Here is a 13,402-nt window from a genome sequence, read left to right as displayed (position 1 = left end):
CCCACCCCCTTCGCCCTTCTCTGCCTCTGCGGATGGCGGTCATCACGCGTGCCATGTAGCGGGTCGCAGCACCTAAACGACGAGGGGAGAACAAGAGGCGCTCATACGCGCTTGCGCTGGCGTGCACAGCAGAACAGACGCACATGCTCCCTCCCCACACTACAGGACATCCATAAACACGGACTCGCCGGATCAAGCACACACACCTGCATACGCACTCGGACACGATCCCTCAGTACACACCACATATTATATATACATTAGCTATAAAGCGGATCTCAACGGGGCTCGTCGCACCATGTGGGGTGGGCTGCATTTTTTCGTTTCCATTGAAACGCTTGTGTCCTTCTCGATCCCCACCTCCCTGTGTCACGATGGCGCGACATCGGCGACGTCAGAGCCTGGCGACAAGGCGTGTGCGGTCAAGCGAGCTGGCAATCCGACTGTGCGTCAGCTGCACTTCACCCGAGAACGGCGACTCACCCCTGTCTTTGCCTTCCCTAATGCGACATTGTTCTTGCAGGTACTCTTTTCCTCCGGCAACAAGGTGCACCTCATGACTCCATGGGACAAGGAGGACACGACGACGATTCTCAAGTCCTTTGGCTGGGTGAGCTTCCTCGCCGATGCCAGGCGTGTGTCAGTGGTCCCAGGCTCCTCGCAGTTCAGTTTCAGCAGCCTTAGCATAGACCCTGCAGACTACACACGTATCGTCCTCGTCGTGGAGGATGCGTCGCGCTGGAGCAGCGCGACGACGATGCAACTTATCGAGGTGCGCCACACTAGTGAAGGAGAGGACGTGGCAGACTCCATGGAGCTACTGTACGCTCTCTCCCGCTGCATCCTGTTTTCCGAGTGGTACCTGCGCTACCCCTCCTCGTCCATCGCCAGCTGCGCGGCGCTGAGCAACACCACCGTCTTTGCCTTCTGCCGTTTCTTACTGGATGGCGCTGCGCCGCATGCCGACTTGATGCGGCTGCTCTGTTATCACGGAGGCCGCATTGTGCACACAGCGGCAGAGGCCACTCACGTCCTTGTTCTCCCGCCTCCACCGGCCGAGCGCGGCGCGTCGTCGAGCACGTCCTCTTCGACTGCGTCTTCCTCCACGTCTTCTTCGGGTGACGACAGCGGAAGCGAGAGCGACGAGCCGTACTGTAGCGTCCACAGCACAAACACGGACACCAGCGACGAGGGGCATGAGAGTAGCACATATGTGCCACACCAGAAAAGCGGAGAGCAGTCAGCTGGCGATAGCGATGTGCGTCGTCCATCTTTCGTTGCGCCCGCGTTGGCCACAGAGGGAACAGCGTCTCTGCCAGCACCACGGCCCTCTGCAACGACACTGCCGAGACCGGCAGCTGGGCCCAGCTCGGAGACTCTTGCTGCGGTGGCGCAGTCGTCATCAGCGGCGTCTTCTACTGCCACAAACGCTTCTCTCCAGCCCGCGACTGTGACACCGTCGTGGGTGCACCGATGCGTTCGAGCACTGCGGCTTGTCCCCATCGATCGTGCACCAGCGACTCTTGCGCCGAGGGCTGACGAGGAGGAGGGGCAGGGACAGGGGAGACCACAGGGCGGTGGCAAGGTGGAGGTGGCACGCACAACAGGTGCACTCCTCTGTGCGCTGCTGCCCCCCGCTGATGCGAGGCCCCTGCTTTGGACAACGTTTCACTCCATCGCCTCTCAACATGGCTACGACACAGCTGCGCTTGTGCAGCACACCACCACTGTTTCATCCTTCAAGACTATGACGGCTGCGTGTGTCTTGGAGGCTTTGACGAGCCCCGTGTTCAGTGACGTTGTCGAGGTGCGACTGCAGCCTCAGCCGGTGGCAGGCAAGCCGACCGATGCGTCCTCGGCATCCTCCCGCTCACGTGGGGTGCCTGTCACGCGGCGCACGCTGGACTCGCTGAAGCTGTCCGCCGCTCCTTCAGAGCTGGGCCGCATCGCACTCCACCGCTTCGAGCGGCGGCGCGACAAGGAGGCCGTCTTTGCCCATTTGCAGCTCATAGCCTCGCAGTTCCTCTACTCCTTCGACTACGTGCAGCGGCAGCGGTCGCAGTCGCTGCACTGCCACGCAGGCACTCAGACAAGCGGCGTGCGACGCGCGTTCATGGGCACCATGACGGAGGCGCAGCTGCCACCGGCGTCGCGTCTGCTGGCCGCAGACGAGGAGGAGACAGCGGGAGCAAAGGAGACGGCTGCTGCGGTCACGGGCGATGCCCACCGCAAGGAGCGTGATTCAACTTCTTCGTCTGCGATGACGGCGGCGGCGAAGACGGCAGAGCCGATCGCGAGTGACGCGGCCGGCGCCGTGGACGAGAAGGAGTGGCGGCATCATTTGAGGAATGTCGAGGGGAAGCTGCTCATGTCGCACGTCCACGCAAGTGAGATGAGCGATAATGAGACGAAGCACTTCAAGGATGGTGTCCCACGTAGTCGAGGTGTCGGCGATGCCGAGGTGTGCGCGAAGGCCGTGCGGGCACCCGCGACGCGGTACATCGAGCATGTGGAGAAGACTGAGCTACCCAAGGCGATGACGGAGGAAGGTTTCACCCTGGCTGCGCCGTATTCACCCAAGATCGTGGCGGAGGTTTGCCCCGACGAGCCGCTGCCTGTTTGGCCACCACGGGCGCCTTCTTTGTTGAAGCCCCCCTCTTCGCTGTTGCCTCTGCCGCCGATGGCGAAGCCGATCAACGACGGACGTGGCGGGGCGGACGCCTCGCTTGCAGGGTTCACGGCGTGCTTCATTCCGACCTCGGTTCTGACGGCTGATCAACAGTGCGACTTCTATGCCTTTCTGTGCTCGCTGCCGCTCTTCGAGTCAGCCGAGCTCGGCAACAGCGTCGTTCGTGTCGCGGATGGCGTGCGGTGTCGGTTTGCCAACCACAAGGGCGCGAAGGATTTCCTGCGCATCGAGTTTATCGAGTTTCTCTCCCTGCACCTTCCCATCTACCCCGCCCTGGACAACTCGATCGACGTGGAGGATCTTCACAAGACCATCATGGATTTTCCATTTCTGCCTCTGCCGACTGCGCCCGAGGTGTCGCAAGAGGAAGCCCAGTCCCTATGGACGGCACCGGCACCGCCTGAGGCCACAGCGTGCGCCTCGCCGCCGGCAGTGTGCCCGCCAACCTTGTGTCCGCGTGAGACGGGCCTCCGTCCGCTTTGCCGCAGCCCACGTCCACCGTCTGCCCACCCGAGATCGCCAACGAATCGCGGGAGCGATTCCACCCCCGCATCTCATGCCGGACCGCATGCTCCCCGGAGCGATCTTCGCGCCGAAAGTCGGTGGAAGCGCGATCGCGACGACGACAGCGCCGAGGAACCGCCGCTGCCTGCCGATCGTCACCGCTACCGTGACCGATACCGCGGTGACCGTCACCGCGGTTCTTCCTCGCGCCACGTCGAGTCTTCGTCTTCCTCTCACCGCCGTCGTTACGGCGACGACCGCAGCGACCGCCACAGACGCTTACGAGACGACGCGGATCGAGGCTCGCGTAGTGGCGGGCATCATCGACAGCACAGCCGGCGCGAGCGGCGTTAGTGTGGCGCGCATGGAAGGGCTGTCAGGCTGTTCAGCTGAACTTCTGTGCCCTCCCTCCGCGCTGCGAGGCAGGCTGCGCCCAGCGACCGAGTGGACGGCCCCTCCTGCGAGGGATACGGAGAGGCGCACAAAGACGACGAACGGCCCACGCTGTCTCTTCCCTCCACCGCTGTTTCTTTGTGTCGATGAAGGGGCAGCACGTCGTCGACACGGTTGCGCCCCTGTGTGCGTCATCTCCATTCACCTTGGAAGGGGTAGAGCCGTGCCCCACCCACGCATGAAACGCTCCTGTGTGCGTGTGCTATACCATCTCTCCCCACCCCCACGGCGCCTCGCCGATACGTTCACGCTTACCGAGGCACCAACGCACCAGCGAACAAACAAAGAAGCCAGAGGAGAACTCGCGATGCCCATCGCTGTCCTGTCCTTTGCACCCCCTCATGCCATGTGACACCATTGGCTGAAGAAGCTTAGCATCACGCGCCCCACTGCCCTTGTACGCTGTTGCTGTTGCTGCTGCTGCACCTACCCCCACCTTCTCACTTGGACGCACACCTGCCGCTTTCCTGCTCTGTCCTGTCCTGTCCACTCTCGCCTTCGGGCTGTACGCGTGCCCATCAGTTCATCGCATCTACTTTAGCGAGAGCAGCACGCACCCACAAAGAGCGCAGCTTCCATGTCCGCAGCAGAGGCAGAGCACACGAAAAAGGCGGCGGCTGTGGACGAGGACACCACATCCACGTCTGCGAAGACATCGCCGAAGGAAGCGTCTGGAAAGGCCCAGCTGTCATTGAGTCTCACACCGGCAGAGAGGCGTGGTCTGATCATGGTAGTGGCTGTGGCACTGCTTCAAGAGATGCACTCGAATGTGTTCTGTGGGGCCGTGGTTGGTGCGGCGTCTGCTGCAATCATTTACAATCAGCTTACCCGTCTGCGCAGGGGTCCGTAGTTCAGGAGCTCGGTGCCCATTGTAGGCAGCATATGCGCACGCGTGCGTGTGCCGTGGCACGGATAGTGAGGCGCACTATTTTCAACGGAGCTGAAGGTCGACAGTGCTCACTTTTCCACCGAATCTTCAGAGAGGTGACGCGTTGCGGGGGCTATGGGGATAGTGTTGAGGTGGCCCCATGAGAGGGGAACCCGTGAGAGAATTCGGTGCACGCAGGCACACGCAGGCGAACACGCACGTACGCGGTGGCACATAGTAAAAAGAATCAAAGAAAAAAAGAACACGCAGGAACCGTGTCTACACACCCGCGCCTTTTGCGATGATGAGCACTTCGTTCCGCTGGATATCCGTGGAGGGGTGAAGGGTGCGAGCGCCGCTCGGCGAGCTCGTCGGCAGACTTTTGCTCTACTTGTCCCTGCCTGCGACCACACATCCCCACAATGTTCACCCTCCGCATCTGAGCCACGCCTTTCTTGTGGTTGTTGTTGCCGGCCTGAGGTGTGAAGTCTAAAAAGATGCGTGCCCGCCTCCCCTTTCCCCTTGTTCCACCGCTCTTCTTGCGAGACTTCGGCCGATCCCTCGTGTCTGCTTTGACGTATCTTCACCAGCTACTGCCCCCTCCCCCCTCCCCCCCACACGCACGCACGCACGCGCATACATATATATACAGCCACGAACACAATCTCCCTCGTAGCGACAGGATTCCCGTTGAAAGGTCTGCCGGGCCATCGGCGCTCTGTCGTGACGCCTCGATCGCGTGCAGTCGAACTTCCCCCGGCTCCGGCGGCGATGCGCGCATGAAGACGATCGCGCTTCTCTCCGGTGGCAAGGACAGCATTCTTGCGATGCTGATGGCGTACCGCTACGGCCACGAACCGGTCGTCATTGCGAACATGGCACCCGTGCTGGAGAGCGACGGAGCGTTACGAGGAGCAGCGGAGAACGGTACGCACGGACATGACATCGACTCGTACATGTACCAAACAGTGGGTTTTGAAGCGGTGGATTCGATTGCCGCCTGTCTCGGGCTGCCGCTTCGCCGCGGTCGCGTGAGGCGTGGGCTTGCGAAAGATCAGTCGCTGCTCTACTCTGAGCAGCCACCCGAGGAGGACGAGGTGGAATCGCTGTACTCGCTCATCAAGACGGTAAAGGAAGAGTTCCCAGAGGTGCAAGGGCTCACCAGCGGTGCTATCCTCTCTAACTATCAGCGCAACCGCGTCGAGTTCATCTGCGACCGTCTGGGGCTCGAGTCCCTCGCTTACCTGTGGATGCGCCAGCCCGATGAAATTCTAGACATGGCCAACACATTGCACGTACGGGCCATCCTGGTGAAGACAGCGTCCATTGGTTTGACGCCGCGCCGCTTCATTGGCAAGACACTCGAGGAGGCGCGCCCGACGCTGGAGAAGATGGCGGAGCTCTATCATTCCCACCTCGCTGGCGAGGGCGGCGAGTACGAGACGACCGTGCTGAACTGTCCTCTTTTCCATACAGAGCACCTGACGGTGGCGGCATTGGAGGTGGTGATGCAGGACGACAACGACATTTCGCCTTCGGGGCATGGACTGCTCACTGTGGCACGGGTGCCCAAGCCAGTTGAGCAACAGGCACAGGAGGCAGAGCTTCTGGCGCGTCTTCGGGCCGGTGCCGTCACGTTCCCCTCCGACGCGATGCCGCTGTTGCGTAGCTGTGCTGCTTATCCACTGGCGCCGAGCGCGACGGCATCCGCGCTTGACTCCGGAGAAACTATCGACTGGCCGTTGCCGCCCACCATCCGCAGCGCCTTGTTTCTAGGCTTTGGGACTGCCGCCGCGAGAGACGGCATCGCGCATCACACGTACGCCGCTCCTCTCGAAGCTGGCGCGCCTGCCGCGGAGGCACTGAATGCGTGCCTTACTGTGCTGCAGACGTGGGCGATGGAGCGCAGCCTCACCCCCTTCTACTATCACTTCTCGCTCCCTGAGCCTTCCTGGGAGGTGTGGTGCCGCACTGCGTACGCCGCCAAGGTGTCCCACATTTGTCCGCCCGGATTGCTTGTCACGGTGCATAACTCATGCTCCCGGTCCACTGCCGCGGTTGAAGCCGAAGTTCTGGCCGCGCCAACGGCGGCGATTCAGCAGCAGGTGTTGCACGCGCAGAGCCGCAGCTGCTGGGCACTTGGCGAACCGGGGCCGCACTCGCAGGCTCGTCGCGTGAGCCTCGCCACCGGCACCTTGCGATTGTTCGTGAGTGCCACGCCTGGACGTGTTCCGGCGACGAGGGAGGTGGCCACCGTCGCTGATCTTCCTGTTGTCTGCCAGCAATACATTAGCGCCTTGGCCGCGACACAACAAGGGGAGGAAACCAGCGCGGCACTGACCGACATTGTCGCGCAATTCGTCGTTGCCATGGCGAACTGCGAGCGCTACCTCACTCTCTTCGGGTGCAGCTTCGGCGACGTTGACCGTGCCATTGTTGTCGCTACCGAGGACGTTCCGGTGGCGCTGCTGCCGGCACTGTGGCAGTGGACGACGCAGAACACAGGCGCGCTGCCGTTTGAGCGCGTCTGCCAGGTGGTCGTGGTCGGCGCCTTGAGCGGGACAGAAAAGATTCGCGTGTCGATGGAGTGCGTAGAGGTGAGGGAGGCGGCGGAGGAGAGCGCGTGATTCCTTCTACCTGCAGACCCTGCTTTGTATCATCCCGCTGGCGAGCTGTTGGCGTTCTGTTTGTCTTTCAATTTTTACTGCGCCACCGGCGCAGCGCTCATCGTCCAAGCGCGCCGTACGAAGCCCTGCTCACCGTGGGAGCACAAGAGCATAAGCAGAAGTGTGCGTGCTTGTGTGTTGCTCTCTTGCTTCTTCTCGCTCTTTGGCTGTCTCCATCGTGCGTGTGTTGGCCTCTGTATGTGTCTGGGTGTGCTGTCGTGGTCCGTTCGCGGGGACAGCCACGAGAAACGGGGTACGCGCTGAGTGGCAGAGCGAAGCGATAGGCGCCCCCCCCCACCACCACACTCATGCCGCAAGAGAGAGCGCCAGCCATAGTTGATGTACACGGGCTGTGGCGTCTCTTCGCCTCTTTCTCACCTCGTCCTCTGTAATGAGTAAAGCGGTTAACCACCTGCGTGCCGTTGCTGCACGCACCTTTGTGGGCCTCCTCCCATTTCAATGATATCATCCTCGAACACCTGCGGCCCCCCTTCCTCTGCCCTCACGAGCGCAGCCAGCGGAGAAAGGGAGCGTAGTGTGCCGTTTTCGCACGTGCGCATGCTTGGACGTCTGCTGCGCCGGTCCCTCCCCTGCAGGGAAGGCGTCTGTTAGAGACGGGGAAAGGCGTCGACAGCGGGTGCACGGGCACGGTAACGAGAGGCAGACACAGACACACACGCACACACACAGAGAAAAGAACAGGGGAACGCAGCAGCGTCTCTCTTTGGAAGATACTGCAGCACCTTTGGTACGGGCGGTGAGGACATGGCTGCTGCGGAAGCCGTGAGGGGGGAGAGAGAAGGAGGTGGCACGACTGTCGCCACCGTTTCCTCCTCGTGCAACTTCCGTACGAGCAACCCCAGCCGTGTTTGCTTGCTGGCGGCGCTTTGCTGCGTCGAGCTTCTCCGATAGCGGTAGCGCCCAGCGTACGCGGATGGTGCGCGTCTCTGACGGCGGACGGTGAAGCACCTGCATCGTGGTACATCTACGCTGCACGCGAGCGCTTCTTCTTTTCGCGCTGTGACTGCTCTCTTCTGCGTGGCTCCGTGACTCCCCGACTGTACTCTGCGCATGTTTGTGCCCCCATGTCCCTCCTCTGTCTCGTGAAAGTCACCGTCTCCGACTACGGGGTTGCCGTGGCGCTTCCTATCCCTCTCTCATCTCCTTGTGTGACGCTCACTGTCGCGAACACGCACAGCCACACCCACACACCGTGCGTGAGTGCTGTCGCCCTCCCCCTCCCACCCTTACTCGCCTTGTCCTCTGTGACCGCCTGCTTCGCCTCCTCCACTCTGCACAGTTTCAGCCTCCGTTCACTGTGCTGGTGGTGCCCCGTCATCACTTCGCTCTCAATCGCAGACACACACACACACACACACACACACACAGACACGCGCGCTCGCTTGCCCTGCCTCTTTTCTTTCGCATTTTCCTTTCTGCACAGCACCCTCTTTTGCTGTCTCCCTCTCTCTCTCTTTGGCGCTCTCTTCTTCTCCTCCCGCCCTCCCCGCACTGCACACGCAGACCTGCGAAGACTCTTTCTTTCCTCGGGTCCCTCTTTCACTTCAACTGCTTCTCTTGTCCCATTCCCAGGATGATGCCCAGCGACGCCGTATCAGCGAGTGCCTCGACGCCAACACCGTTTGTGTACGTGAACGGCGACCGGCTGTCGCTGATGGAAGATTACCGCCTTCCCCTGTATCAGTACTTTCCCGAGGGTACGAAGCTCTTCGACCCGACGCATGTGCCGCCGCGCGAGGTGCCGCTCTCCACCTCGGCTGATGAGACAGGTGTCACGCTGCCGAAGCTGCTGCCGAACGCGCAGTACCACGCCTTCTTCAAAGACCCCCGCACCGGGTCCCTCTACGCGACCGCCACCAAGTATGTCTGCATCTACGTCTCCCACCTACCCTTCAATACGACACCCGAGATGCTGGGCCGCTACTTTGAAACGTTTGACATGGTGAAGGAGGCAGATGTGTTTCCGGGCCAAAACGTGAACTGCAACGGTCGCGGCTGGGTTATCCTGCAGGACCCCAGCAAACTGCTCATCATTCCACGTGTACTTCAGTTCTATGGAAAGCAGTTCATCTTCACCGAGCTGAGCGATCGTGAGCCCGCGAGAGAAAAGATTTACCATATGTTGTCGGAGCCATTGCTGCCGCCGCCGCCCCCGCCGCGCGCCCACATCATCCCACACCGCATCGATGTCGCTCCGCCGCCACCACCGCTACCGCCGCAACACAACCCAAATGTTCCAGCGCCGCGCAGCAGCATCATGGTGGAGCGGCGTCTTCCACCGGCGGCGCTCACCCCCATCGGTGGCGGGCTCGATTATGACGGACCAACCCTTCCGGCCCCGAGAAGTCAGCAGCGCCTGCAGGCGTCGGCGGTAGTAGCATCCACCGGGTCCTCGTCCAGCCCCCTTGCAGCAGCGGCAGCCGCGTCGCTGCACGGCAACGGCGCCGCCAAGGCGCAACAGCCGGCAACCTTCATCACGTACATCACGGAGAAGGACGCCGAGGACGCCGTGCGAGACGACTACTTCTGGCCGAACCCCGTGTTTGCTGATGAGATGCAGAGCTGCATGGAGGCTCGCGGCTCGGCCTTCGTCGTCTTTCTCCTATCTAGCCCCCCCACCGTCTTTGGGTACGCGCGAGTGCTGCCAAAGGGGGCGCCCGCGCGGCGGGAGGCGAAGACTTGCCCGATCGAGTGGGTGCAGCATCACTGCGCCATCCCAGAGGCCAACACACGATCATTGGACGGGGTGCTGCTCTTTAAGCAGCGCGACGGCTCACGACTGAGGCTGGAGACAGGCGCACAACTGCTCGACCTCATCAACAGCCATTGTGGCAAGGCAGAGCAGTATTTTGTTCCGTCGCCCACGGGGCCAAGCATCCCACTGCCACGTGGGCGTGGCGGGGTCGTACGCGGCGGTCGTAGCGTTGCTAGGCCGCCACCGCCACCGCCACCGATCGGCCGTGGCCGAGGCGTCGGTGGCATGACAACCCCGCCAGCTCCGATCAGCGATAGCGGCCTTGCCATCCCGGTGCCCGCCAGCCGGCGTAATCAGGCGAACAACAGCAGCAGCAGTGCGAACGGCTCCACGAGTCCGCCAGGCGGCACCGGCAGCGGCAACTCCCGCGAGCGATCGCCGACATCGCTGTCCATCAAGTTACCTGCCCCGGCGTCCGCACGAGCAGCCGCGGTGGCCGTTGCCGTAGGAGCAGTCACATCTAATGGATACGGGATTGGGGGCAGCAGTAACGGGAACAGCTCCAGCCACGACGGCAGCTCCTCCCCCACGGTCCCCCCGGCACCTCGCTCAAAGAAGTCGTACGCCCATTGAAGAGGTTTCTTGACTTGGCTAGCGTAGTGAGCCTACAGAGAGTCGAGATAGACCAGGATCGTGACAGTGGCGTCGTGTCGCAGCGGTCTCTTTTTATGCGCTGCCCTTTCAGTGCCCGGTTCCATCTGCCTCATCCATCTGAGTGCTGTTTGTACGGACGCGTCTGTGTCCCGCGGATGGTGTGTGCGGCCTGTAGCGTGTGATGGCCATGGCGCCACGCACCCCAGAGCGCGCGCGCACACACACACGCGGTGTAATCACCTCACCGTTACAAGGGGACAAGGCGCGCGCCACTCTTCGCGTCTCCCTTTCCCACTTTCCATCCCTGTCCTAGCCGCCAGCACGTCTCCCCCTCCCCATGTCCCGGAAATCGCCCGCCATTCATGCCCAGCGCTTTTCGCATCTCTAATATCATCACAGTACGTTTAGTTGTTTGTTGTGCCGTCTCTTTAATCCCCACTCCCCGTGCGAGTGCTGTGTTGTGTGGTTGCTTTCGCTTTTTTTTTGAGTGTTGCTCTTTTCTCTGTCTTCCTGTGTACGTATGTTCCTACGCGTGCGTGTGTGTGTGTGTGTGCCCTCCGCTTCTCGCTCGCTCTCACCGCACTTGTGTCTGTACCTCTTCCTTCTTCGACGCCTCATGCTTACTTTTCGCCAGGGAAACTCTCCGGCGTTCCTGGACACGCCGAAGCAGGGCAGAGGTGTGCGTTTTGCGTATCTTCGCGTATCTTTCAGTGCCTGCGTGGCTGTGACGGTTCCCGCGTGGTTGCACGTGTGTCCTTGAGCGGTTTCATCCGTTCTTCCCCTCCCCTACAATACACACACACGCATACACACACCAGCGCAGGGCCGCAACTACTCACGTGCGGGTACGAGGCGCTCCCCTTCTCCCTCTCTTCCTTTCTGTTTACTAAAGCGGTGGCCATTAAAAGGGAAAATAAGAGCAGCCGAACAGAGGCATCACATCACCGAACACACCACACGCACACACACACACGTGCGTGCGTAACACGTTAAAGAAACAATAACCAACCGACGAACAAGAGGTGTAGGGCGGCAACGCACGAACAAACCGTACCCCAGCAGCAGCCGCAAACAAAGACGCGAGCACGGATGATCTCGATGGGCGCACATCTCACAATCTCTCTCTCGCACCCGCCTGTTTTCAGCCGCTGGCTAGCTGCCCTCTCACCGGCCTTTGTCCTCCTCCTCCCCCTGGTGCGTAGGTGCAGGACTGTCGCCCTCTTAGCCATGTATGTCCGCCTCCGCAAGGATCCTTGTGTCGTGTGTGTATCCCCTCGACGTGGCTGCCTTGCTCTCCTTGTAATCCCTAGAAACATCTGCCAACTCGGATCACGGCGACTGTGTCCTTGCTTGTTTGTATTGCCTCCTCCCCAGATGATGCCGCCCACCCAACCGAGGTATACGGGTCCAATACCAACTCTATGTTGAACCCAGGCGCCCGCAGCGAGTACTCGGGCACGGGCGCGTACTCTTCATCTCCGCGGGGAGGTCTGGGCTGGTGCTGCGCCAGCAAGACTTGCAGCCGTGACCCCGCGTGCACCAGCTCCCTACGGATCGTGCCATCGATTCGACACGCGCACGCATCCGCCTCCTGTTGTGCTTCCCTTTAGGACGACAAGCTGTGAGCGGCTTGCACGCCGGCACATGCCCTATCCACGAGCTGCCTTCCGCCTGACACATAGTCTCCTGTGAGAGGCGCGTGCACACGGGAGAGCGTGGGGTGCCCCATGCCGTCACACCGACTCCTTGTGTCGCTCCATCTGTCGCCGGCGCATGCGGGCAAGCGATCCTGGCAACGGCCCCCGCGTACCTCCCACACCCCACCGGCAACAAGGTTGTGCTGAAAGCAGGCTGCATGATCCGAAAGCGCGAGCACGGTGCTTGACGCGCTGTGAAGCACCGCTGGCAGGGTGTGCCCCATGCCAGCGCGGCATCCCAGAGGTCAGCAGGGCACGAGCGCCGGCCGACGAGAGGCGCGGAAAAGTGTGTGCCGATGAGCCCCACAGTGCGTGTGCGCGAAACGTGCCGGAAGCATGCCAAGAACACCGCGAATGGCCGCATGGGCACCCCCCTCCTCCCCAGGCTGCGATGTGAGGAGTCTCCACACAGACTCATGGGGCAGCCGCGGGCTGCAGCGACTAAGTGCGGAAGATGGCATGCACGCCAGGCGCAGGGTCTCCGTAGGGCGCTGGGCAGGCGCTGGCCAGCCTCCTCCCCCGACCTCATGCGGGATGCACCTGGACCACCGCCTACTACACACCGACGTCAGAGGCCACCGCCTCGGCCCTGGAGCAGGACCGTAGACGCGATGCGCTCAGGTGAAGGCCCGCAGACCACCCCATGTCCGTCTGGCGCCTCCGGCGCCGCAGGTACCCCGGACGGAGACGTGCAGAGGGAAGATAAGAGCGCGTAAAGCACGTAGCCGCCGATTCGGCGGCGGGATGGTTCATCCTAGACGCCGAGGGTGTAGCCATAGCGGGAGCGTGGTGGGTGGGGTGTGGCTGCGTATGCGCGTGTCTGTCTGGACTTGCTCGTGCTGGGCTGACACGATGACGAAGACAAAAAGAAAGGACGCCCTGAGGCGCTCCGCTTCCTGGCTCTCTCCCTCTCCGTGAAAGATGAGCGCATGGACACCGTTTGGCAGAGCGACTCTCTCGTAGCAGTGGTGTCTTTTGCAGACGGAGAAGCGCTTGCGAGGGAGGGCGGAAAGTGAGGAACGTGGGTGCCACGGCCGAGGCTCTCCGTGTTGAGAAGTCGGCGACGTTCTTTGCTGGGGCATCGACCTGCTCAGGGCGACCGCAGCAGCGAGGACGCAGCGCGGGCGAACAGCCGGCCGATGCTGACGTTTTTTC

The 13,402-nt window shown here is 61.8% G+C and overlaps 4 protein-coding genes across 4 annotated transcripts; all 4 read left to right on the top strand.

The window, feature by feature from the left end:
- Nucleotides 1-298: 298 nt before the first annotated feature.
- On the top strand, nucleotides 299-3,547 carry LINJ_25_0320 (conserved hypothetical protein; the record flags this gene model as incomplete). Its single annotated transcript, XM_001466028.1, has 1 exon — nucleotides 299-3,547. One exon carries the CDS (start codon nucleotides 299-301, stop codon nucleotides 3,545-3,547), a length of 3,249 nt encoding a protein of 1,082 aa, XP_001466065.1.
- Nucleotides 3,548-4,223: 676 nt separating this feature from the next.
- LINJ_25_0310 (conserved hypothetical protein) lies at nucleotides 4,224-4,496 on the top strand (the record flags this gene model as incomplete). The annotated part of the gene is made up of 1 exon (XM_001466027.1): nucleotides 4,224-4,496. The coding sequence occupies one exon, from the start codon at nucleotides 4,224-4,226 to the stop codon at nucleotides 4,494-4,496; it is 273 nt and encodes a 90-aa protein (XP_001466064.1).
- A 797-nt stretch (nucleotides 4,497-5,293) lies between these two features.
- On the top strand, nucleotides 5,294-7,141 carry LINJ_25_0300 (conserved hypothetical protein; the record flags this gene model as incomplete). Its single annotated transcript, XM_001466026.1, has 1 exon — nucleotides 5,294-7,141. The coding sequence occupies one exon, from the start codon at nucleotides 5,294-5,296 to the stop codon at nucleotides 7,139-7,141; it is 1,848 nt and encodes a 615-aa protein (XP_001466063.1).
- Nucleotides 7,142-8,774: 1,633 nt separating this feature from the next.
- LINJ_25_0290 (conserved hypothetical protein) lies at nucleotides 8,775-10,529 on the top strand (the record flags this gene model as incomplete). The annotated part of the gene is made up of 1 exon (XM_001466025.1): nucleotides 8,775-10,529. One exon carries the CDS (start codon nucleotides 8,775-8,777, stop codon nucleotides 10,527-10,529), a length of 1,755 nt encoding a protein of 584 aa, XP_001466062.1.
- Nucleotides 10,530-13,402: the final 2,873 nt, after the last annotated feature.

Source organism: Leishmania infantum, chromosome 25, assembly GCF_000002875.2.
Source record: "Leishmania infantum JPCM5 genome chromosome 25".
NCBI classification, from domain to species: Eukaryota; Euglenozoa; class Kinetoplastea; order Trypanosomatida; family Trypanosomatidae; genus Leishmania; species Leishmania infantum.
This window is presented reverse-complemented; position numbering and strand designations above follow the sequence as displayed.